A 25,491-nucleotide genomic window follows, 5' to 3' on the forward strand; every position below is an offset into this window, starting at 1 on the left:
TCATGTTATTTGGCCACTGGTTGTAATAAAGATACTTAAAAAACTTTTGCATAATCATGCAAGGAAAATTATGCAAACTTTTATTTCCCCCCAAATTTTCATTTCAAAATTAAGATCAGAAAATTTAAACAAGGAGGGAAATTACACAGGTAAATATGATATTCCAACAGCTGAAAATCATTACAATTACCTAGATGTATTTTGGAAAGAAGTTCTTTAATTCATCATTGTATGTATGTCTAACACTTTGTCCCTTTTCTTGATATGGAGTTGGAGATGAGGTAAGAAGATTTCTATGGCAAGTTGTTTTTATGGATGGATGCCCTTCCTGACACCACCCTCAGTTGAGGAGCTAATGAAGATGAAAAGAATGATGGTGAATGAAATTGAGTAAGGAGGTGCAAGTAATCAGCTGTGGCCTATCAGTAGGAACTGTCCCAGCATTTGCCTGGAAGTGGAAATGGGAAACCACAGAAAACCATTCTCAGGACAGCCAGCGGTGGGGTTCGAACTCACACATCGTCCGAATGCAGAGCTTGGCTCCATAGCCGTAATGCATTAACAAGCACAGCCACTCCTCTCGGTTAATTTATTGTTGCATCAAAGAGAAAAATTACATTTTGTCACTTCACGTCAGGGCCTTGGGAAACTGTGATCTTCAGCACCCTCCCTATATATGTGAAGATTGCCACAAAATAATAAGAGTCCACAGAAAACTACTTCTGGGATGACTCATTTATGAAAATAAATTTTGGTGCAATAAATTGACAACATTACCTGACGACTAGTCCTGGGCAGCCGAGCAATACGCTGACCGCTGAGGTCAAACAGACGTACTTGACGGTTATCATGGGGAATAGCAACCACACCTGTGCCGGACACTGCTAGACGGTTCACTGCTGAATCCGATCGGATGGTGGCCAAAGGAGAGCGCATGTTTCGCAGATCCCACACTTTGACACTACGATCATCAGATCCAGACACTACTTTGTCTTCACGAGTAAATACTGCTGATGTAACTGTCCTACAAAAATGCCACAATATCATATAAAAATTATGTATCATGTAAAATATAAATCTTTCACATACAGTGGCTCGAAACATGCTGTTGTGAGCTCACCCAACACAAAAACAATCTGTCATTTTCAAAAACAAAACTTCTTTTAATGAAAGGGTCAAAATTATCTCTCATATGCTGATTCAACCTTGATTTGATACAAGGTAAAATTTTAACTACTAACAACAAAAAATCAGAACTACAGGGAAGTAAACTAGGGAACCACATACTTAGTTTTACAAAACATCACAGTACATTTTATATGATCAATCTGACTGAAATGAGGCCTCTGGGTATCTCACAAAGCAACATCAAAGTTTACAGTATATTTTATGATGATCATCACGCTTTCAAAGACATACATGATGTAATCGATGAAGAAAACATTATTAATATTATTAACCTGCCTGATAGCCATGATCATTAAGGTATTGAAGTATGAACGGTCTGACACTATGGTTAGCCGGTTTGAGTCCCATTGGCTGAAAAAATTACACAATCAGGCAGGGTAGGGGAGGTGGTGTTATACAATTTCTAATTACTAGATTGCGTGCCAAAAATCTGGATTAAATTCCAAACCTCTCCGTAGTGCTCATATGGAGCGAGGGCACATGACACTGTTGATGGTGATTCATCCATCGGATGGAGACGTTAAGCCTTGAGCAGACCCCTTGGTGCTATTCGACAGGAGTAAGCTATGTGCTAACACCGGGTTTCACCCTCTCCCTTCCTACTATCATATCACGTCATTCATTTCATCTCATTACCTCCTCTGATGAAGTTGGCATCAGGAAGGGCATCTGGTCATAAAAACCTGCCACGACAGATTCATCTCACCTGAAACCCGACCCCATATATAGAAACAGGACAAGGATTGGTCAAAGAAACAAACAAACATTATTATTATTATTATTATTATTATTATTATTATTATTATTATTATTATTATTTATCATCATCATCATCATTATTATTGACCTAAATGCACATATGGCAACTAGGGCATCGTTGAGCCACATGATCTTGGAAACAGAAATACAGAAGGTGAATAACTGATAAATCTGCATAGAAAAAATGGTATGATCATTTAAAAAACTTCCTAAAAAAAGGTGAGGCGGGGGGGGGGGGGGGGAGCCACAAAAAAACAAGGTATAGCTGGGATGGAAAACATAACAACTTTGATCGAATATGTTATCACAAACAAAGGTGGAGTGGAAATGGGTGACTGGCATCAAGGTCGGTCGCAGCAAGAGTATGGACAGTGCTCGTTAGATTGCTGATGTGGACTTCAAACCATATGAGTAATGTAACTCAGAAGAAAACAAAGAAGAAATGAATGGTAAAGGCATGGAAATTAGAAAGAGCCCACATGCAGGAGGAATATCAGAACAGAATATAACAATATTCGCAGGAGTCAACCCAAGCAAAATGCAATGCAAGAGCCTCACCATGGGGGAACAGCCTTATTGATCATGGTAACCCCTACGCCAGGTAAGTAAAAACTATCCACGACCAAGTAACCCAAGAAGTTACGTATTCGCTCACATAATTTTTGCACCCTCGATTTTTATTGGTAATTAATAGGATATTAATTTTGCACGCATCATTCTTACTGTTTCAAACTGTACTCTGTGTCTTAGCCTGAGTGCAGCAGTCAATAAAGTCACCCTCTGACATCACCACCAGCTGTGTGTTAAGTAGTTTTACTTTAAGAGTAAAATTGTGAAAGGCTTGCGGGCAGTTAATGCAGATGCATGCTGTAATTTTTTCTGTGCAGTAGTGTGTTAAGAAACAATATCGTAAGCTTTCATAAGTAGGTAGCACACAGTAGTTAAGTGTCTTAATGTGTTAAGTACCAGTGTTCATCAGCTGTCATGGGGAACTATAACAAATGTAAAATCAAATATAAATGAAAAGTAATAAAATAACTATTCAGTCAAATATAAATTAAAAGTAATAAAATACACAGAGGAGAATAGCAACCATGTCACAGAGCAAAAATTTTCCATCTCGGAGGCACACGTTCGCTAATGGAGAAAGCAGGAAGAGGCCCTACATAATGCTAAGGAAAGTAGAGATCTTCAGAGGTCCAAAGCAACGGAAAATATCCCATGACAGGTCTCATTGTACTTTGAAGGATTAAGAAATAATGGAATTGGTGAATCGCATGAAATGCAACATTTTTGTGCACGTGAAATTGGCACACAGAGAAATAAACCAAGAGCAGATTTTAAAGAAAGCCATGGCTGGATACACGGATGGATGGGGTGAAATAATGACATCTCTATGTCAAAAGCTGCCTAGTCATCACATGAAAAAGTGGCTGAAGTTCATCGGCATATTATTATGTAGCACCAACACTATTTGCATTTTGTTGCTGCCGGGACAACACCACCTATGTGAAATATTTTAGCTTAGAACTTTGGCTGGTAAGTTTCTGTCATCTAAGGTGCAATATCGTGTGAATATCGTCAAGGCATTCTCGCTCTTCATAATGTATGTGCTGCGGGTCAGTATATCTCCAAAAATATTATTACATAGGAAGTTTTATCCCGGCAACGACGATTTACTGCATTGTCACGTATGGCAAAGCAGATCTAAGACCAGTGTTTTTTGACATGCTAAGGAACACAATTTTGCAAGAAAAAAGAAACTTCAGAAAAACAACAAATGAACCACCATGATACTTGTAATTACCACAGATAACAAATTCCAATTACTGAAGTAGCAAATGTGGAAGATGAATGATCCAACTTTAAAAAGGCATTTGTAAGAGGGATAGACAGTGCCTAAGGTAGAACATCAACGAGATTGAAAGAAAAGGAGACACACTGTGGTGGAATGAGAAGGTGAGAGAAGCAGTGAAAGAAAAGAAAAAATCATGGCAAGTACAGAATAGAGATAAGAAAGAAGAAAGCAAACGGAAATGGAAATATCTTGATTATTAAAGGAATTGTAAGAAATTTGTAGGAGAAGAAAAGTTGGGAAGAATTTACATGAAAGATGGAAACGGATGGAACTGACAGTAAAAGAATGCTGTATGGAATTATATGAAGTAATAGGTGGTGGTGGTGGTGGTGGTGGTGGTGGTGGTGGTGGTGGTGGTGGTGGTGGTGGTGGTGGTGGAGGTGGAAAGTGGGGAGTTAATACCACATCCAGAAGAAATAAAGAGAAGATGGGCTGCTCAATGTAAGAAAAAGTGCAGAAGAGATGGTAGTAATATGGTGTGATGAATCAACAGTAGAAGACGATATAATAATGTTAGAGGTTGAATTAGCAGTCTACAGAATGAAAATCAATCAATCACTACTGATCTGCATTTAGGACAGTTGCCCAGGTGGCAGATTCCCTATCTGTTTTCCTAGCCTTTTCTAAAACGATTTCAAGGAAATTGGAAATTTACTGAACATTTTACTTGGTAAGTTATTCCAATCCCTAACTCCCCTTCCTATAAACTAATATTTTTCCCACTGAGCTTGATAGCTGCAGTTGTTTAAGTGCGGCCAGTATCCAGTATTCGTGAGATAGTGGGTTCGGACCGCACTGTCCTGAAGACGGTTTTCCATGGTTTCCAATTTTCACACTCAATTCTGTACCTCAATTAAGGCCACAGCCGCTTCCTTCCTACAAAAACGTGTGTAATAACTATAGAGGAATCAAACTCTTTATCACAAGAGGCATTTTTTTCTAAATTTGTTTTATGTCGCATCGACACAGATAGATCTTATGGTGACGATGGGATAGGAAAGGCCTAGGAGTGGGAAGGAAGCGGTCGTGGCCTTAAGGTACAACCCCAGCATTTGCTTGGTGTGAAAATGGAAAACCACGAAAAACCATCTTCAGGGCTGCCGACAGCGGGGCTCGAACCCATCATCTCCCGAATGTAAGCTCACAACTGTGCACCCCTAACTACACAGCTAATTCACCCGGTAGTGGCAAAAATACTGGATAAGTTATTAGATAGGAGAATGATAGAAAGAGAGTTGCAAGAGGAAGAGAAGGGTTTTAGAAGTGGAAGCTCTACAGTGGACCCAATCTTCAGCAGGAGGCAATTAATGGAAAAGAAATGGGAATATGGAAAAGGTCTGGTCATGACATTCATAGATCTAACAAAGGCATATGATAGTGTTCCCAGGGAAAGGGTTTGTGAAAATATGGCCAAAAAGAAACTGGGCATACAAACTGTACAAATGGTGCAAGCAATGTATTAACAACTGTCAGCAGCATACAGACTCCGGTTGGAGACTTGGAAAGGTTTAGAAATGAAACTAGACTAAGACAGGGGAGTGTTATGTCACCTCTTTTGTTTCTAATGATTATGGACAAAATTGTGAAGGAGTCAAAGGAAGCATATCGGATAAGGGAGATGAAGTTATTACAATTTACAGACAATATTGTGGTCTGGTGAATGAGCAGCAAAGAACTACATGAACAAATTGATGCAATGAATGAGAAAATTATAAATTATGGTTGGAAAATCAGTGCAGGGAAAAGCAAGACCATGGCAAATATCAAGAGGAAAAAGACAAGGGAATGGCATTGTGAAAAATTGGTGGTCAAAGCCTTAAAATTTTGGACAGTTTCAAATACCTAGTGAGTGAATTAATGCAGAATACAAGGCTGGACATGGAAATTAGCAAGAGGGAGCAACAGGGCAATGCATTCTACCAGAGTGTATGAAGCCTTGTCTTGAATAAGGAAGTACCAAGGAAGAGTAACGAGATAATGTACAAAATGTATTATGTGCCCATATTGACCTATGCAGCTGAGACCTGAACAGTGACAAGTAGGGAGGAGTGTGGAATTCAAGGCAGCGAAATGAAATACCCAAGAAGTATGATAGGAAAGATAGAGTGAGAAACAAAGATGTGAGAAAGGAGGTTGGAATGGAAAACTTTAGTGGCAGAGTTGATAGGAGTACACTAAAATGGTTTTGATATATAAAGAGGATGTAGGAGAAAAGAATTCCAAAACAGATGATGGAGATGAAGTTCAAGGGAAAGAGAATGAGATGGAGACCTACAACAAGGTGGATCAATTGAATAAAGAGTGCAAGAAGAAACTTGGACTGGGAGAAAACAATGGTAGAGGAATGGAGGAAGGAGAAGGGAAGGTGGAGAAGTGCCATAAATGCCCTGACCCAACAGGAGCTGGATAAGGGTAAAGGATGAGGATGATAATTACTTGTTGTAGTAAGGACATATAGGAGAGGGCATTTAAGTCACTGATAAAACTCTAGCTTGATTATGGTTGATATGGAATCCACACGAGGATTAATTGATACGAACCGGGCGAGTTGGTCGTGCTGTTAGGGGCGCGCGGCTGTGAGCTTGCATCCGGGAGATAGTGGGTTCGAATCCCACTGTTGACAGACCTGAAGATGGTTTTCCGTGGTTTCCCATTTTCACACCAGGCAAATGCCTGTACCTTGATTAAGGCCACGGCCGCTTCCTTCCAACTCTTAGGCCTTTCCTATCCCATTGTTGCCATAAGACCTATCTGTATCGTGTGACGTAAAGCCACTAGCAAAAAAAAATTATACAATAACTGTAAGAGATTCAAAGGAAAGCAACTCAATTATTGCTCTGGGCGATTTCTGACAAAAGAGTAATGAATACTGCAAACTTTGGACTGGGAAGACTTGGAAGTAAGGAGATGAGCTACTCGACCTGGTTGTATGTTCTGGGATGTCAGTAGATAGATAGCATAGAATGATATTAGTGGATGAATAAGCTTGAGTGGAGCTTTTAAAGGTAGGAAAGATCATAATCTGAAGATAAAGTTGGAATTCAAGAGGACAAATTGGGGCAAATATTAGTTTATAGGAAGAGGAATGATGGATGCTACTGGTTTAACATTGAACTAATACATCAAGACTTTCAGCGATGCAAGGATGGGTAACAACTAGGATGAGAAAGGTAGCGGCCATGGCCTTAAGGTACAGCCCCAGCATTTGCCCGATGGGGAAATGGGAAATGCCAGACTGAGTGACTCAGATGGTTGGGGCACTGGTCTTCTGACCCCAACTTTGCAGGTTTGATCCTGGCTCATTCTGGTGGTATTTGTCAGCCTTGAGTTGGTAGTTTTACTGGCATATGAAAGAACTCCTGCGGACTAAATTCCTGCACCTTGGCATCTCTGAAAACCATAAAAGTAGTTAGTGGGACGTAAAAACAATAACATTAATATTATTAAAACAGGAAACCACAGAAAACCATCTTCAGGGCTGGTGACGCTGGGATTCAAATCCACTATCTCCTAACTGAAGCTCACAGCTATGTAATCCTAACTATATGGCCAACTTGCTCAGTGAGAGGAATTAAGGACTACAATAAATTTTCAAGGGAAATGTTCCATAAATTTTCAAGTTCTTTGAAGAATGTTTCAGAGAAGGCCAGACAAACAACTGACAAGGAATCTGCCAATTGGGCAGCAGTCCTAAATGCAGATCAATGATTGTTGACTGACTGATTGATTGATTGATTGATTGATTGATTGATTGATTGGAGTAATAATGTATTCATATTATATTTAAAAATAATACAATTCTAGAGACATACAGAAATAACTGGATCATACCTTTACATTAGTTACATTCTCCTAGAGATTATATCATCTGATGAGGATGATAATGATAATAATACTCTATTTTTGGAATTAGGCTGTACATACTCTGTGTGACCTTGGAAAACTGACACTGAGTGGATGGGTTCCCGAAAATCCCAAAGCCGAAATGTAGTATCTCGAGAAGATGTTACTACCAACCGTTGAGAATGATGAGATGAGGTGTGGGTCAGCTCTTGATCATGACCTGAAAAGGTTAATAAACTGTTAGACCAATTACCTGCTCTTCAGAATGTATGGATAATGTATTCAGTAAACTGGAAGAGAATAATATTAGAAGAAAAACAGAAGTAAAAAGAGAATGGAACTATACAATATCTCAAAACTTATGGCTATAATTTATTATATATGATTTTTGTTTTAAGAGGAAGTACAACTAGGCAATCATCCTCTCTATACAATAACACACACCCAATGGGGATTCTCAGGATCCCAATAATACACAGCATGGCATTAAACTTCAGTATAGTTGTTGATGCTGGCTACTTCACACAATAACATTATGGACGAAATATCGTCTGAAAACATAGAGCTCACCATGCAAAAACACTATGCACAATGTTCCTATCCAAGTGAACTTTGTTCGTAATGCTTATACCGGAGGTACACCTACCCTGTGGATTTAAATTAGGCGCCTTTGGGAAGGCCATCTGTAACTTGGACATCAAACTATGTGGTAGAAGAAGTTTGAATATTTATCGACAGATGTCGCTACTATCAACTTATGTGCGCCCTCTGGGGTGAGGACGAACAATTAATTTTCAAAGTAATTTTGTGTGTTAAGGTTTCCTAAAATGAATTGCTTATAGTTTGTTTTTGGTGTTCTAAGGTTATCAGCACTTCTATCTCTTCCCGCCAGCTTAAAATTGTAGCCTATAGGAAATTTTGTACATTTAAGTAACCGATCAGAGTTTTTTATTTTTATTTGATTGTCCAATGAAAATTGGGGGTGTGTCAGGGTTTCGGCCCACAGAAATCTGGAACCTTCCTCTCTATTATAAAAGATGGGACTGTTCGGGCCATGTTGTCTTTGTGATTGCTCCAGTCAAGAGGTTTAGAGTGTGTTCCTAGTGGAGGCAGGAAGGGCTGCCTCGTCCATCTCCGGGAGGCCCACCAGCTCAAGGTAATTGCATTTTTTTTTTTCCGAAGCATGTAATAGTCTGTGAAAGCTAGTTTGAGGAGAAGGTTTCAAAATTCTTCACTAATGTAAATTTCAAATAAGTCTGAGGAATCTAGTCTAAGGGAACAAAGAGTGGTACCCTCTTGTATTCTCCTTCAACTTGATATTGAGGTGAGTATGTTTTTGTAAAACTTAAACTGATCTCATAATTTTGTAACTTAAACATTTCTCTTCATCTATTCACCTCCATAGTATAGGCTTAGCCTCTGTAACTTAGGGCCATCAGCCCAAATAGGGTTTTAGGTATTTTTCAAGTGTATTTTGAAGAGTGAAAGAGTTCGCCTCCTAAAACTTACAGTTTTGGCCGGTAACTGAACCTTTCTTTTTCACCTACGGCCATGTAAGATGGGTATGTGTTACCCCTGTTATAGTTAACTATTATTCATTTACTTTTAAATGTAAATCTGATTACTGAGTAGTAACCGTACTGTCTACTGTTGGTTTTTATTAAATGTAGAATGTGCCTTTAAGAGGCCTAAATCTGCAAATTTTGGAGAATAGTCTCCTGGAGAACAATTGTGTGGAGCAAGGACACTCTTTTTCTACTATTGTAAATTCTGGAACTCGGTTCCCTTAAGTATTGGTTGAAGGGAGCAAATTTTTTTCAACAAGTAATCAGTAAAATTACAATTAATTTACAGAATGCTAGGCATAAGGAAATAACTAATTTTTTCACATGGGGCTGGAATAGTCTGAAAATTTTATTTTTTATACAGCACAGACACATTAAGTGGCTATCATCACAAAGTGGCACTAAACAAGTTACTTACCTGGGAACTTACGAAATTATCTTTTCACACCATTTTTATTTTTGTTAATGATATTTAACGTTTCAAATAATTTGTTTGTTTTAAAATTCTAATCACTAATCCTCGGCGATTTCAGGGGGGTGGGTCTGGGGGAGGGAGTACATCTTTTAATTTACTGAAAAGTCGCCCTATAGGCTCCGTGTGTATATCAGTGTGCTGCTGCGGATGGAAAGTACGAGAACTACTTAGGGGCACCTTCATCAACAGCTGATCAAATGAAGCTGGAATACGTGTGATATTTACATACATAATACGTATATGAATACATTATATTTACTCATTTTATAGTGGTCCTCTGTCACTGAATCCATTTCTACGTTTTTGTCTGAAACCATTATTAGAATCTAAGACCACATTCCCAATGTGTTTGTGATGTAGATAGCCGCCGTGATGGAGTACATTTTCTATCCCGAGTTTTGTTTTGTTTTGTTTTGTTTTTGACTCAATATATGATACCTATGTATGTTTTTTCAGCTAATCTCCCCCCCACCCCTTACAATTAATATATCATCCTTCATAGTTTTGGCTTTACTCGATAAAACAACTAGTGGTTGGGTATAACGCGAAAGTGGGACCCGATAAATAAATTAAGAAGGAGAAAAATTAGAAGCAGCATAAGAATCATTTTACAAAGCTGTTTTCAGATGATAATTTTTTAATGTCATAATGTTCAGGCAGAACTATATGCTTGTTGTTGGCTGCATTAGTAGATACTGTGATTACCAAGGTTTTGTTCACGACCTCATGGAACGCTTTTGAAAAGGTGGTGCATCATAGCAGTAAAGCACAAGAAGTAATTCTGGATTTGTACATTTAATTGATACAAAATAACTCTTTACAAAATGTATTTTAACCATTTTACAAATAGGTTAACAATTAGAAACAAATTACCTATTATAGCAATGTTATTTATGCAGTAGGCAATCTTTTTTAGAGCACACACATCATAATAGATACACATTGCATTGTATTGCTATAATCTTAATTATAGCCATAATAATAATAATAATAATAATAATAATAATAATAATAATAATAATAATAATAATAATAATAATAATAATAATACCTTACAGTACTACAGACCAAAGTATGAAATTTTATATTATTCTGTTACAACCTAACGAAATGGATTTGGAAATGCAATAGACAAATATAATTACACAAATAGGCCTCCATTACGCAATATCAATAGCTCACAGAAATATCGTATTTTACATCCATAATTCATGTCTTCGTCCCGAGGTGGTGCATTTCTTTTCAAGCACACCCCTAATGGAAATGAGCTGCATGCACAGTTTTAACTACATACCAGTTTCTGGCAGTGTCAGGATTCAAACCCGCACCCCCGAGGAAGGCAGGTAGTAGTGCCAACCGTTATATTACAGAGGTGGTCTTGATCATATTATAAATACAGACCCACAATATAAATAATCACTTATTGGCAACTTTAAGTGATTCTGAACTTTTCTTCTCATGCATAATTTTTGATAGTGTACATGCAGTTTCAATATTAGGAATTCCAATAAGTCCAACGTAACGCCAGAGTCTTTTTATCAGAAAAAGTTCCTCTACTCTCTACCCCCTCTTGAATTCTCTTTCCCCACGTTTGAGATGCAAGGTCGAGACCATTCACACGGTCGATCAGTACGTGAGGTGACATGTTCTGAGCAAAATGCATAAACAACTGCTGAAATACTGTTACATTTCAAGAAAACAATTATTCGCCTTCATGAAATAATGATTGTCACCAACACTTTCCTTAGAAAACATGGTTATGTTTAAAATGAATTAAAATTTAAATTTAATCGCCTCCCTAGCAGCATTAACCTACGCTAACATGATACCGTATTAGAAATAGACCAAGGTCCGGCTCCATGGCTAAATGGTTAGCGTGCTGGCCTTTGCTCACAGGGGTCCCGGGTTCGATTCCCGGGAGGGTCGTGAATTTTAACCTTAATTGGTTAATTTCGCGGCACGGGGGTCGGGTGTATGTGTCATCTTCATGATCATTTCATCCTCATCACGACGCGTAGGTCACCCCCCCGGGTGTCAAATCAAAAAACCTGCATCTGGCGAGCCGAACTTATCCTCGGACACTCCCGGCACTAAAAGCCATGTGCCATTTCAACAGACCAAGGATATTTTTCTGAAGACAGCATTGTTGAATGTGTATATGAACACTAATCTCGTTACCACCACTACTAATACATAAATTACTGCGTTACCTCTATCGTGAAATGGTAGGATATCTAGGGAACCAATGTTTCTTTCTGATCACATCTGCAGTTATTGCTCTTTTGCTATTTCCTGCAAACTGTTTTTCTTGTAAATGTATTACATGACCACTTTCTGCAAGTTTGGAATAATGTAGCCAATTTTTGTTGCATAAAACACTCTGAAATCCCACTGTTATTATTTAGTCGGCCATGGCAACACGCGGTGAGACGACAGCGGATCAAAGACTTTAATATTACCTATCCAGAGGATATGTGCGGAGTGAAACGCATTGACTTGCAATGTTTGCCACCGCAGCGCAGCGGTGCATTTCTCCCATTAGCGCACGGAGCCCATAGAGCCACTTGAAAGGATAACTATGGTTAATTTTAAGAATGTTGAAATAAATATGATGCTTTTGGAAGTACTCGAGAGATAAGAAAGTACCTCATTCACAACTGGTAAAGCTATTGGTTCTGTTGTAGTAGAACTGAAAATGTTATCTTCATCATCAATTTTTTTCCTGTTTCTGCTTCCAGCAATGTATGTCAATTACTAGGATATAACAATTACAATTATTTTATTACAAGAAGTAAATTACCAGTAAAAAACACATTTTGTAAAAAGTAACGGTTACAAGTAAAAATGACTAAGAATGTAATCGTAAGAGGTAATTCAATTATTTTTACTCAATTACTTCCCAACTCTCTAAACAAGTATGGTGCTAGTGGAGTGTAGAGTGACTTGATAAAAAGAAAATACTTGATCCAAAACTTGGTAGGCAAATTTTGATTAAAAAAACATCAAAAACAACATTTTAAAGTAAATACCTACATATGTATGTATGTATGTATGTATGTATGTATGTATGTATGTATGTATGTATGTATGTATGTATGTATGTATGTTACAGTCCATGGCCAAATTAATATGACCACCTAAACTTTAAATTGCCTTTATGTATTTCATTCATGTTTTATTTATCTTAATTGTGTGAAATGTGACTAGATTTATACATACACTGAAGAAAATGGAAATTGCAACACCCAGAAGGAGTGGTGCTACATTGCTGCGATTGAACATGCAGGACGAGTGTTCAGTTGTGCTTCGATGATTACACTTTCAGGTCCCTCTGACCGCAAGTTTGGACAACAATCAATACAGGATGTGCCCACCACGAGCTGCAATACATTGATGAATTCGTCGAGGCATGGAGTCAATAAGGCCCTAGATAGCCTCCTGAGGAAGTGTTGCCCATGCTTGCTGCACTGCATGGGTCAGTTGTTCCAGAGTTGTGGGTGGCTGAGGACTGTTGGTCAGTTGTTGACCCATCATGTCCCACACATGCTCAATAGGACTGAGATCTGGGGATCTGGCGGGCCATTCTAAGGTTGTGATGTCGTGGAGAGCTTCTCTGGAGATGCATGCAGTGTGAACCCGGGCACTGTCCTGCTGAAACATCCCATTAGCAATGTTCGCCATCATAGGGACAACCACTGGATTGAGTACCCTATCAACGTACTGTCGAGCAGTCATAGTGCCCTCAACAAGCACTAATTGTGATTTCACATTAAAGCCAATAGCTCCCCAGACCATAATGCTTGGTGTTGGCCCTGTGTACCTCTCGACAATAAGATCTGGGCGGTCCCTCTCCCCAGTACGTCGGCGCACACGATTCCGGCGATCACTGCAGGCAAGACAGAAGCGTGATTCATCACTAAAGACGACCCTATGCCATTCGTTATCCCACGCCGATCTTTCTTGACACCAGGCCAGCCTTACACGTCGCTGTTGTGGGGTCAATGGAACATCTTCTGCAGGGACACGGGCTCGTAAGCCAGCTGCACGCAGGCGATTACCAACTGTTTGTTGTGTAACGTGGTGTGCCACAGCTGCTCGAATTTGCACTGCTATTGCATGGGGTTCCATCCGGGCCATCCGAATGATGTGGCGATCCTCTCTCACAGTTGTCAGTCGTGCTGGGCCTGTGCCAGGTCTATGAGTGTGGGTACCTTCATTTGATCACTGCTGCCATACACGTACCGTAGATGCATGTCGGCCAACACGTGCAGTGACAGTCCTTAGCGATAATCCAGCCTCACACAACCCAATTATCCGAGCCCTCTCAAACGGCGACAGTTGTTGATAGCGTGCTCTTCTCTGTCGTCGAGGCATGTTTGACGGGAAATACTTCACTGCACAGACTGAAAGTCAACTACGCTACACCAGAGTCCGTATACTAGAGTTGAATCCTCCGCGACCAATCACGTGGAGAGACCTGTAGCAACAATCCAATGGCTCCGAAACTTTGATCGTTTACATACCTACATAGCATCGTTCCATATCTTGAAAATCAACACAAATGACCAATGCCTTCATGATGTTGCAATTTCCATTTTCTTAAGTGTATACACACAGAATAACACAACTAATCACAAAACTCCGATTTTAACCCTCATTTAATTGTCAATACTAGTATTTTGTCAGCCCTTTTTTTGCTGCAATAACGGCCTGCACTCTGCGAGGCATGCTATCTGTGCATCGTAAGCTCATATCCTTCAACTGCTGGTTGTGGTTCCAGTGGAATATGATTCGTTCAAGTAAACGTACCCTTGTAGTGACATTGTCCTTTGCCACTTCCCTCTTTAACAGTTCCCATACTTTCTCAATTGGGCTGAGGTCGGGAGAAATACCTGGCCAGTCCAACAGAGGAACTTCCTTTTCCTTCAAGAATCTTTTGACAGTCTTTGCCGTATGGCAGGGCGCACCATCTTGCATAAATATTTTCATCACCTTTGAACCAATCCCAGAGTTGTGGAAGAAGTCGAGTTTGCAGAAAATTGATGTACTGTTGTTGTTTCATCATACCTTCAACGATGTACAGCCTACCCAAACCTCTGCCACCAATCACTGACCATATCATCACCAAAGTTGGATGTTTGATAGTCTTTATCACACAATCTTCATTGAATTTTTCCGATGGCCTTCTCTTAATAAACTGAGCCTTGTACATTAAAATCTCGAAGGTGCTTTTGTCACTAAAGCATACCTGAAAAAACAAAAGCACTTTGTAAAATTTTTAAAACTATGGATAATTTTCAAATCAAAATGAAGAGTTGGAAAACATACTGATCTCCAGTCTTCTACAGTGAAGTGTTTGTGCACCTAGCCCATTCCAACCGTTGCTTCATCATCCTTGGATTAAGTCTTGACTTGCGAGCAGGTCTGCAGCTTTTGTAGCCCAAGTCTGCCAGTCTCCACCGAACTGTTCTGGTAAACACTGGAATTCCTGCACCGTTTAATTTCCTTGTTATGTTGCTGTTCGTTGCTGCTCTATCTTCTATTATTATTTTTCTCAACATTCGTTCACCGCGAGGTGACAGCACCTTTCTTCTGCCAAATTTGCCCTTACGATTCGATGCCAGTGTTCTTTTCACGTAACCTACGACTGGTATTAGCCACTGTAGTTTTTGAAACTCAACTTATTTTGCTATTTCTCGCTGTGAAAGATTAGTTTCAGTCAAAAGACCTTGAATAATTCCCCTTTTGATTGGTGACAGGCCCTTTTCTAAGCCTATTTCTGAAAACATAATGATTTGAGGTTAGAATTGGAAAATATTGTTAATTTTCACCCAAAGGAGCATAAACTTATCGTGAACGGGCGTGAAATATATGTAGATGCAAGCAGAAATGAAAATAATTGCTTAGGTTTAACTTACCATTAGAATTTTACCTTTAAAAAGCAACTTGTGTGCAGAGAAAATGAATACAAGAGCGACACTCATTTCCCTCCATAAGTATAAATTGGCACCAACATGTAAACAGTGTGACCAACATACAATATTTTTCACAACTCTCCCACTTAAATGTTTCCTTGATATATAAATGCACTTACAATCTTCCTACAAACACTTTCCAGTGTTGAAAATGGTTAAATGAATCCATAAAGAGAGAAAATATGAGGTGGTCAGATTAATTTGGCCACAGAATGTATGTATGTATGTATGTATGTATGTATGTATGTATGTATGTATGTATGTATGTATGTATGTATGTATGTATGTATGTATGTATGTATGTATGTACAGTCCTCAGCTCGACGGCTGGTTAGATCCTCAACAGACCCACCATTAGCTGTCATAGATGATCTAGGCATCAATGAAGAGGTGTACTGGGAAAATGAAGAGAGAGGTGGTTCCCTGTTGCTTTCCTCACTAAGCCGGAAGTTGCTACTGTATATTAGTCTGCCAAGCCCACCGAAATGCATGCACCAACTGACCCTATGAGTAACATTTTCACACCATTCATAACAGGGACTGGCAGCATAAGGAATGGCATTACTAGCAACACTCATACCTCAGTCATTTGCATATTGTCAAAGCCAAGGATAAGATGAGACTGATCAATGAACAAAGTAAAACTTTGAACATAACATAAATCTCAATTTCAACTCTCTCTTAATATCTCCCATATATTAATGAGGAAGACATAGGAAATGAAAAGACAATATATAGGAAGGTGTTTCTCTAAACTGATTAGCTCTCCATGTTCACATCTGTGAAAGCCATTATTACGGCATGCTTTAATATTTCTTGTTGTGCCCTTTAACTTCAGTGACTCCACATGTGCCTTCAAATCTCCTAATAGCAAGAGTTTATCTGATAACATCATTACTTGTTCAGCGGCCATTCAATTGCTGTAGATTAAGAGGTTCCAAGGTGTTGGAATTTTGTCTTACATGAGTTTATTGCATTTGAGCACCCTCAAATGCAACTGAATAAGTTTGATGCTACAATCTTAGGAACAGAAAAACTACAACTAAACGATTGAGCCACTGAAATCAGCAACATATCTGATTTAGGAACCTTCGAGAGTATGTCCTGTAGCCGGCTGTAGAATATTTTGGTATTCGTTTACAAAATATGAATGAATATAATTACTTTAATACTGATACAAAATAATGTATACAATTTGGATGAGGAAATGGATCAAATATTGCTAGAGATTTGCTAATGACTTTCCTCACAAATCAACATATTTTTTTTCCCCTTAAGAAACTGCAAATATGTTTGTAATCATACTGAGGGCATCACACTCAATCAACAGTGTATGATATTGTATCTGGCTCTGCTCAATGAAAGTGCAGGTTTTTTAGGTCGGGAAGAAAAAACAAAAGAAATTGTGTTTTTCGCCATGTTTGACCCATTCCAGGGGCCAAAACAAAGAATGTGTCTGGATGGCTCCAGTAACCCCAGAAACAGCCAAGGTAAGCTGAAGAAAGTTTGTTTTGCTGTTACATAAGTATACAAAAAAAAGTTTCAGCAATAACATGACTTCTAATCATCAAACTGTCCGGCTCCACGGCTAAGCGGTTAGCGCACTGGCCTTTGGTCAAAGAAATCCCGGGTTCGATTCCCGGCAGGGTCGGGAATTTTAACCATAATTGGTTAATTCCCCTGGCATGGGGACTGAGTGTATCTGCTGTCTTCATCATCATTTCACCCTCATCACGTCGCACAGATTGCCTACAGGCGTCAAATCAAAAGACCTGCAGCAGGCCTCTCCGGAGGCCACACGGCGTTTCATATCATCAAATTGTAGGAAAATCAAGAGTTGCTAAAATATGCTCATTATAATTAAAACGCTAACTAATGCTCGTTATCACACCGGATTTAAAACCAGGTCATTAACAGATAAATGGCCCCTGTTTCTGTTTTACGGGGAAAATACTGCACTTTGATAACTGCCCTCACCCCCACCTCCAAATACATAAAAGGAATTACAGAAGCTACCCATGCATTTCAAAATAAACTACTCATGTACATCAAAAGAAACCATACACTTTCTTAACAAAAGTGCTTGTAAATTTAGAATCCCTTTCTTCTATGTCAACATTCTCCCAAATAAAAGCAGTCTAGAGCAATATATCTTTCCTTTTTAATTTTATTAAGCAACTGACACACAGTACTAACCACTGAGTGAATGAAGCAGCTCACAAGTCTCCACATCATACAGATTTGCAGTTCGATCCCACGAGGCAGTAATAACCTGTTCCCCTCCTGGCAGCCAATCTGCAGCCATAACAACACCAGTGTGCCCTGTCAATTCACACACAGGTGTGCGTAGGCTGGGAGTCCCCTCAGATGCAGCAACATCATCGTTATATTCATCCTTCTCACAAGAATCTAAATCCTCCTCAGAAGAATGTAATTTCTGAATAGAAAAGAATTTTGTATTAGTCTTTATAAAGTCATACAGAACAAACAAATATAAGAATTCATCATTGATGTTCACTATTCAGTGATGATAAAATTACAGAAACTCTACTTTTCTATGTAAAAATAAGGAACAAATGTACAGGATCCTTAAAAAAAAAAAAAAAAAAAAAATCAGATGTCACATCAAGTCTAAAATTACATTACATTCAATCCCACAAGGCAGTAATAACCTGTTCCCGTCCTGGTAACCAATCTACAGCCAATCTACAATAATAATTCTGGTTAAAATGGCTCTATTTGGTTGAATTTAAGGGTGAACAGCACCAGGATAAAAAAACTTATATGACTGAACTATATGCAGACACCAATAAATACACATACATTGCTTACTGAATGACCTGGATCAAGCAGAAATGGAAGACATAGCTTACCTTTAGAACTGGTTAACTCGTAAAACTACTAAAGTTAGTTTGTATAATAAAAAAGAACAGCGTTGGTGGTAGTGGTGATGGTTGTTTCTGTTTTAGGGGGATAATACTCTAATCATTGCCACCCCCCCAGCCTCACCCCAAATACTTCAAGGGAATTAGAAACAATTCATGTATCTCAGACAGATAAAGGTTCATTTGAAAAATCATAAATCTATATTCTCAATCAAGAAGTAGACCATGATGACTTTGACCAATTTCCATAAAGTTGTCTAGTATTCTTCTTGTTTTGGGTAGAAGGTTCCAGAATAACATCATATACAATTTCAGGGCAATCTTTCATAAGGTCAGGCAACATCCAACTCTTTTGGTGAACTCTGGTAGCAACAGAACAGAGAATAATTAATTACGGTAAATACTTTCTAGCTTCCTACTATCTGCCATATCTGTCAATATAACAGTCAACTTTCTGTTGTGTTGAACGGCTCAGATGATTGAGTGCCGTTTCATCATCATCATCATCATCATCATCATCCTATTCCAGTCGCTCGGGTGTGATTAACAAGCCTCCTCCACTCCCTTCTGTCCTTCCACTTTTCCTGCTCCATTACTTCTGCCACATCCAATCCAGCTTCTCTAATGTCCTTCCAAATCTGATCCATCCACCTTCTTCTCAATCTTCCAACTGGTCTCTTTCCCTTAACTTCTCTTTCCAATTCTCTTCTTGCTACCCCTTCCTTTCCCGTTCATTTTACATGTCTGAACCATCTCAGTCTTGCTTTCTGTATCATTTGTACTAACTCAATAAAAATTACCATATATCTATATTTAGCTCTTCTCCGATTTTAATATTTTAGATTCTATCTCTTCTTGTCTTTTTAAGCAATGTACTTAAAAATTTCATTTCTACTGCTGGGATCTTACTATCTTGTCTCTTATTAGTTACCAGAATTTCTATCCTGTATGTTACAACTGGTACGAAATACTGTTTATATAATGTTAATTTTGTTCTCTTGGGTACTTTGTCATCCCATAAAAGCTCTCTGACTTGATGATAAAATGTTGTACTTTTACTAAGTCTATTATTAATTTCAGGGTTAATGTCATTACTTCCAGTAATAATGCTACCCAGTGCTGCTTTATGAGCACATATTGGCAGGTTCAATTCTGGTTCAGGTTGGTGGTATTTGATGGTGCTCATATATGCCAGATGCATATTAATATATTTACTGGCACATTAAACATCTCCTGTAGGACAAAATTCTGACATTATAGCATGTCCAAAAACTGTAAAAGTACTCAATATGGGACATAAAACCAGCAGTAGTAGTAGTAGTAATTTTTTTCCAAACATGTAATAATAATCATCATCATCATCCCTATCAGTTTTGTCATTCCAATTCACTGCTATCTAGCAAGGAAAGCAGAATTCTACTAGAACAGATATTAGGCCAACTTAATTTTATTTTGTTGGATCATACCGAGTGTACCACCAGAGATCTTCAAAGATGCCAACAACAATGCCAAGATTTATGACCAGCCTTCAAAAATCAACTACCTCAGCCAGGACTGAAACCACTAACATAGAGTCACTAGGCAGCCACTCAACCACTGATCCACCAAGGCAGCTATAAGGATAGCTTAGCGACAATGATGTAATTTATTTTTTTTGCTATTGGCTTTACATCGCACCGACACAGATACGTCTTACGGCGACGATGGGACAGGAAAGGGCTAGGACTGGAAAGGAAGTGGCCGTAGCCTTAATTAAGGTACAGCCCCAGCATTTGCCTGGTGTAAAAATGGGAAACCACGGAAAACCATCTTCAGGGCTGCCAACAGTGGGATTCGAACCAACTATCTCCCGAATACTGGATACTGGCCGCACTTAAGGGATGTAATTTTATCTTCAAGCCAGCGATAATTCAAATATCTATTAATATATGTGAAACTTTTTAAAAGAATGTTTCTTTTATTTATATTCCCTGGAAAACTATTGGTCTTGTGCTTCATCGTTACAATACTGACAGTCCTGTAAAATTCTAAACTTGCTTAGTTGCTTTCTTCACTTCTCACATTTTAAGTAGTGTGTCAAATTCAACCTTAGGATGTACTGTACTTTACAGGATACAAAGAAATATAGCTGTATGATCTGCATTTCTATTTATAGAATATCAGAAAATCATCCTTGCATTTAACTTGGATAACAAAACAGAGAAATTTTATTATATCTATATAATCCATGGTAGAGAGAAGGCTAATATTGTTTAACTTCGGAAACAAATTCATGTCTCCTCATAAAACAAACAGCTCCCTCTTTTGCTTGGAAAGCCATAGTTATTTGCTGCTTACCATGCTTTTGTTTTAATATTTTTAATCAATTGTTGTACTGAAGATGGTCCAAACATAGGGCCAAACATGATAGATAATCAAATCAAATCAAATCAAATCAAATCAAATCAAAATCTCTTTATTTGCAAATGAGGTGTCTACCTCGGTGGCAAATGGTACATATTAAAACACATGGTGACTAACAAAAACATGTACCAATGTTTATCATTCTCAGCATAATTAATATTTTTTAGTTAGCCACCATACATATATTCACCATCACATAGTAGTTATGTTTTGATCAGTCGTTTTACTGAAGATGGCCCAAACATAGGGCTGAAACTTTTATACGGAGACTGATCAACAAAGACTGAGTCCCATTTTTTTTTTTTTTTTCACAGATGTTTATTACTCCATTTCAATGTTTTCATGATCTTTTTCAAAGTAGTCTCCTCCTACTCCAATGCACTTTTTATAGCATCTCTGCCAGTCCTTGAACACAAGCTGCAGACCATTCTTTGTCAGGTCCTTGAGAATCACCTCACTTTTCTTGAGCACTGCCTCAGAGTTCTCAAATCGAATGCCCCTAAGCTTTGCCTTTAGTGGAGGGAATTTAAAAAAAAATCACAGGGTGCACGATCAGGGCTATAAGGTAGATGCAGTACACAGGTAATGTTGAAATGAGCCAGAAACTGCATGACTTGATTTGTGACGTGAGGCCGTGCATTGTCATGATGAAGTCGTTACCAAGTCCGAGAAAGCTCTGGTCATTTCTTTGCAATGTGCTTCCTCAGTGTAGGCAATACTGATGTGTAGTAACAGTAGTGTGAGGGGGAACTGCATGCTGGTAAATCATTCCATTACAGTCAAACAATGTGATCACCATCACTTTCCCTGCAGATGGAACAACTTTTGCCTTTTTTTTTGGCAATTTCCACACTGTGCTGGCTTGTTTTCCTTCAGGATCATAATGATGCTTCAGCTTTTCATAAGTTTCAGCGGCTTTATGGTTTAAACAAAAACAGAATTTGATTGAGCTGTACTGCTCCTCTCACGTCACCTCCATTGTCTGGTATGTGAAATGCACGTAGTGTCTACAAAATAGAGCATTACTACCAACCTACAGATACGAGAGTGCTGCCGCCTGCGGATATTATACATAAAAACCCGCTCTTTTCAAATATTTATGTTACAGATAGGAAACTATCATGGAAGCTAAGCGTAAATTGTATAATATTGTATTATAGGAAAATTTTGTTCTCTTGTTAATTTAATATTTAGTGCTTGACAATAATGTATTTTAATGTACCATTTGCCACCGAGGTAGGCACCTCAATTGCAAATAAAGAGATTTTGATTTGATTTTGAAAAATCAGTCTCAGTCTTTGTTGATCAGCCCTCATAGATATTAGGTGTAATAATATTTAGGAGGAGAATATATTATTATAATAATAATAATAATAATATATTTAAAATTAACTTATCTAAAATACATTTGCAAATATGCAGTAGGATATTATACCTTATCTTTGCAATTATTTACACCTGCAAAACACTTGATGTGCTTATCTGCCAGTGAAGTTGTTTCATATTTGTATACATTGTTGTGATCCTTTCTACACTGCTGTTTGTAGAAAGTGAAACACCAAGACCGAGAGCTGTGATCACAATGCAATTTACTCCACATATCAGGGACATGACAAGACACAATTGATTACAATTACAGAACTGTACATGCACGGTGACCGTGGAAATTCAGTACAGCATAGCGCCAACACGCGCTGCAATCAAAGCCGCTAGACGTCGTGGCATGGAATCAAAGAGCGCCTGAATATGCTGCTGGGGAGTACTCTGCCACGCGGTTTGTAGGCACGTCCATAAATCATCAACAGCGGCTGCAGGAGGACCTGAACGAACAAGTTGCCGACCGACCATATCCCAGACATGTTCAATGAAGGACATATCCGGCGAACGGGCAGGCCAGTGAAGCAGTGGTATCCGTCATTCTTCGAAGAAGTCTTGCACATTCCTTGCAACATGCGGCCGGCCATTGTCCTGCTGGAATATGGCGTCTGGAACGACCTGCAGTAGGGGCAGTGCCTCGGGCTGTAAAACCTCCCTGATGTAGCGGTAACTATTCAGATTGCCCTCAAGTCGTAGGCGGTGAGATCGCACGTTATAGGCAATTGCGCCCCAAACCATCACACTTGGCGTTTGTCCGCTATGCCGCTCAACAATACAGTCTGCGCGATGGCGTTCACCACGGCGGCGTCTTAACGCGTATGCGGCCATCACTGTAGGACAAGTTGAAGCGGGACTCGTCTGAAAACACTACATTTTGCCACTCAGCACGCCAGTGTCGGTGTTCACGAGCCCATTCTGGTCTACGGCGTTGGTGGTTGCTGGTCAATGGAAGCCAGCGCAATGGCATGCATGTCACCAGTCCGGCCCTCCGAAGACAACGTCGAACCGTCCATGCAGACATCCCCACACCCGTTGCAGTGCTTCAGCGTCGAGCCAACACCATGGACGAAGCTGTTCTGTCCGTTACTGCCAAGCAGACAAGATGGCGGTCATCTCATGCTGTGGTCACATTGTGTCGTCCAGAACTCTGTCGGCGCTGTGCACAGCCCTCTTCTCTCCACTGGTTCCACATACGCCTCACTGTTGAAGCAGCATAACCTGTACGAGGTGCAATGTCACGGAACGACAGATCCACCTCGCGGAGCCCTATCATTCTGCCCTGTTCGAACGCACTCACATGCTGATATTCCCTCCTGTGATGTCAGCGAGGCATAGTGGAACTTAGGTACACGTTTCCACTTCGTATGACGGCTCTGCACTGACTGAGCATTGCGTAACACTGCCCTGGCCGGTTACACACAGCAGGGCACTGCTGGGTCTATGTGCACGCCATCTCTCTGCATTTTAAATCACTTATTATGGTTCCAGTGTTCTACACATCCTCTGATTTTAGCATGTTTCAGACCATTGCTTCCGAGTGTTTCACTTTCTACAAACAGCAGTGTATTTACAACATTAATAAGGTTTGTACATTTACATTAGCATAATTAGCATTGTAATTTTGTTCTGTGGAGTGGGTTTTTCTCAATCCCTGAAAGTGTCATTCAAGATAGAGAAGTCTGTGGTACATTTTTCATTCATGAACAAATATTTAAACTGTAATTTTATTTTCTATTATCCATAGTTTCACATGTTTTCGTAGTTGATATTTTGTTTTCAAGCGTGTCAATTCTGAGGGCAACTTGTTCAAAAATTTAGGAACTACAACTTGTAGTGTTCTGGATTCATATTTGTTGTAGTACCTGATGATCTGAAAATAACCTATATGCCTCAGTCTTGTTCCATGTGTATGTTCATTTACAATTCTATATTGTGGCTTCCAGTAATTTTCTTTAATTATGTTGTACATATAAAGTTGTTTAACGCTCAAGAACCTTTCCTTCTGGTACATCCCTGTTAACATATCCTCCTCTGTTTTCATACCAAAAGAATGCCTTGACAATATGATTTTGTAACATTTGTACCACGTTTATCTCTGTAACAGAAGCCGATCTCCATACACTTACACCATATGATATAAGTAACTCAACACGTGAATGATAAACTATTTTTAATCTATCATGAGGTATTATATACTTAACCATTTGCATTTTGAAGAATCTTAGCCTCAGTCTTTCCCACAACTTACTAATATGTTGCTTCCATGAAAAATATCTCTCTATTATTATATCTAGATATTTCATGTTATCAACTTCCTCTATTACATAGTCACAATTGCATGATTTTTGTTCATCATCATGAATGCACTGAACTGAATGGCCTGTTACAAATGTTCTCTCTCTGCATTTTTGGGATAGTAATGTACAGGATTTTTGTTTTTGAAGTGTTAATTATTAGACCCTTATCATGGCACCATTCTTGAAAACAGTTGTACTGTACTCCATTTGTGAATGCTTCTCCGCCACCTCTGGGTTTTATGTACTGATACAATTAGTTTATCATCTGCATACATGAAATATTTACACTTTTTAAAACATGACCTTGTATCATTGACAAAAATAATAAATACAAATTGGTCCTAGGATACTTCCGTGTGGAACACCTATTTTAATAGAAGTTATTTCTCCATATATATTATCAATTTTTACCCCTATACATTCGGTCAGTCAGATAACTTTCAAAACCTTTCAGTGGTGTTCCTCTTACTCCAATTTTGCTTAAGGCTGCAATAATTTTATCATGGGAAATTGAATCAAATGCCTTTGAGAATCAATAAACATAGCTAAAACGTGCATACCTTGTTTTAGCTTCCCACTGATCAGATTTGAGAATTTCTCGAGAAGATTGCTTGTACCACAGTGTTTTTAATAAGCAAATTGCTGTTTATCAATAATTTTAAATTTTCCTAAATACTGTACGGTATTAGGTGATCAGCAATGTATCTTTCAATTACTTTACCTATAGTTTGAAGAATAGATATCTGTCCATACTTTTCATACTGTAAATGTGAACCCTGCTTGTAAATAGGTCTCACTATAGCAGTCTTCAGATCCTTTGGGAAAATACAGTACATGTCTCTATTTTTTTTTTTTTTTTTTATTAG

General features: G+C 38.8%; 1 protein-coding gene across 14 annotated transcripts in view; it reads right to left on the reverse strand.

The window, feature by feature from the left end:
* The window catches only part of Wdr37 (WD repeat domain 37), a 167,487-nt gene that overhangs the window by 23,798 nt on the left and 118,198 nt on the right, over positions 1-25,491 (reverse strand). For 13 of the 14 annotated variants that reach the window (XM_067137018.2, XM_067137017.2, XM_067137011.2 and 10 more), the window contains 3 exons: positions 17,860-18,100; positions 7,730-7,868; positions 778-1,024 (listed from right to left, as the gene is read on the reverse strand). In XM_067137018.2, the coding sequence (XP_066993119.1) occupies positions 778-1,024; positions 7,730-7,868; positions 17,860-18,100 (627 nt within the window). The remainder of the gene's footprint in view (positions 1-777; positions 1,025-7,729; positions 7,869-17,859; positions 18,101-25,491) is intronic. The other variant, XM_067137023.2, reaches the window with a different exon arrangement.

Source organism: Anabrus simplex, chromosome 1, assembly GCF_040414725.1.
Source record: "Anabrus simplex isolate iqAnaSimp1 chromosome 1, ASM4041472v1, whole genome shotgun sequence".
Classification (NCBI taxonomy): domain Eukaryota; kingdom Metazoa; phylum Arthropoda; class Insecta; order Orthoptera; family Tettigoniidae; genus Anabrus; species Anabrus simplex.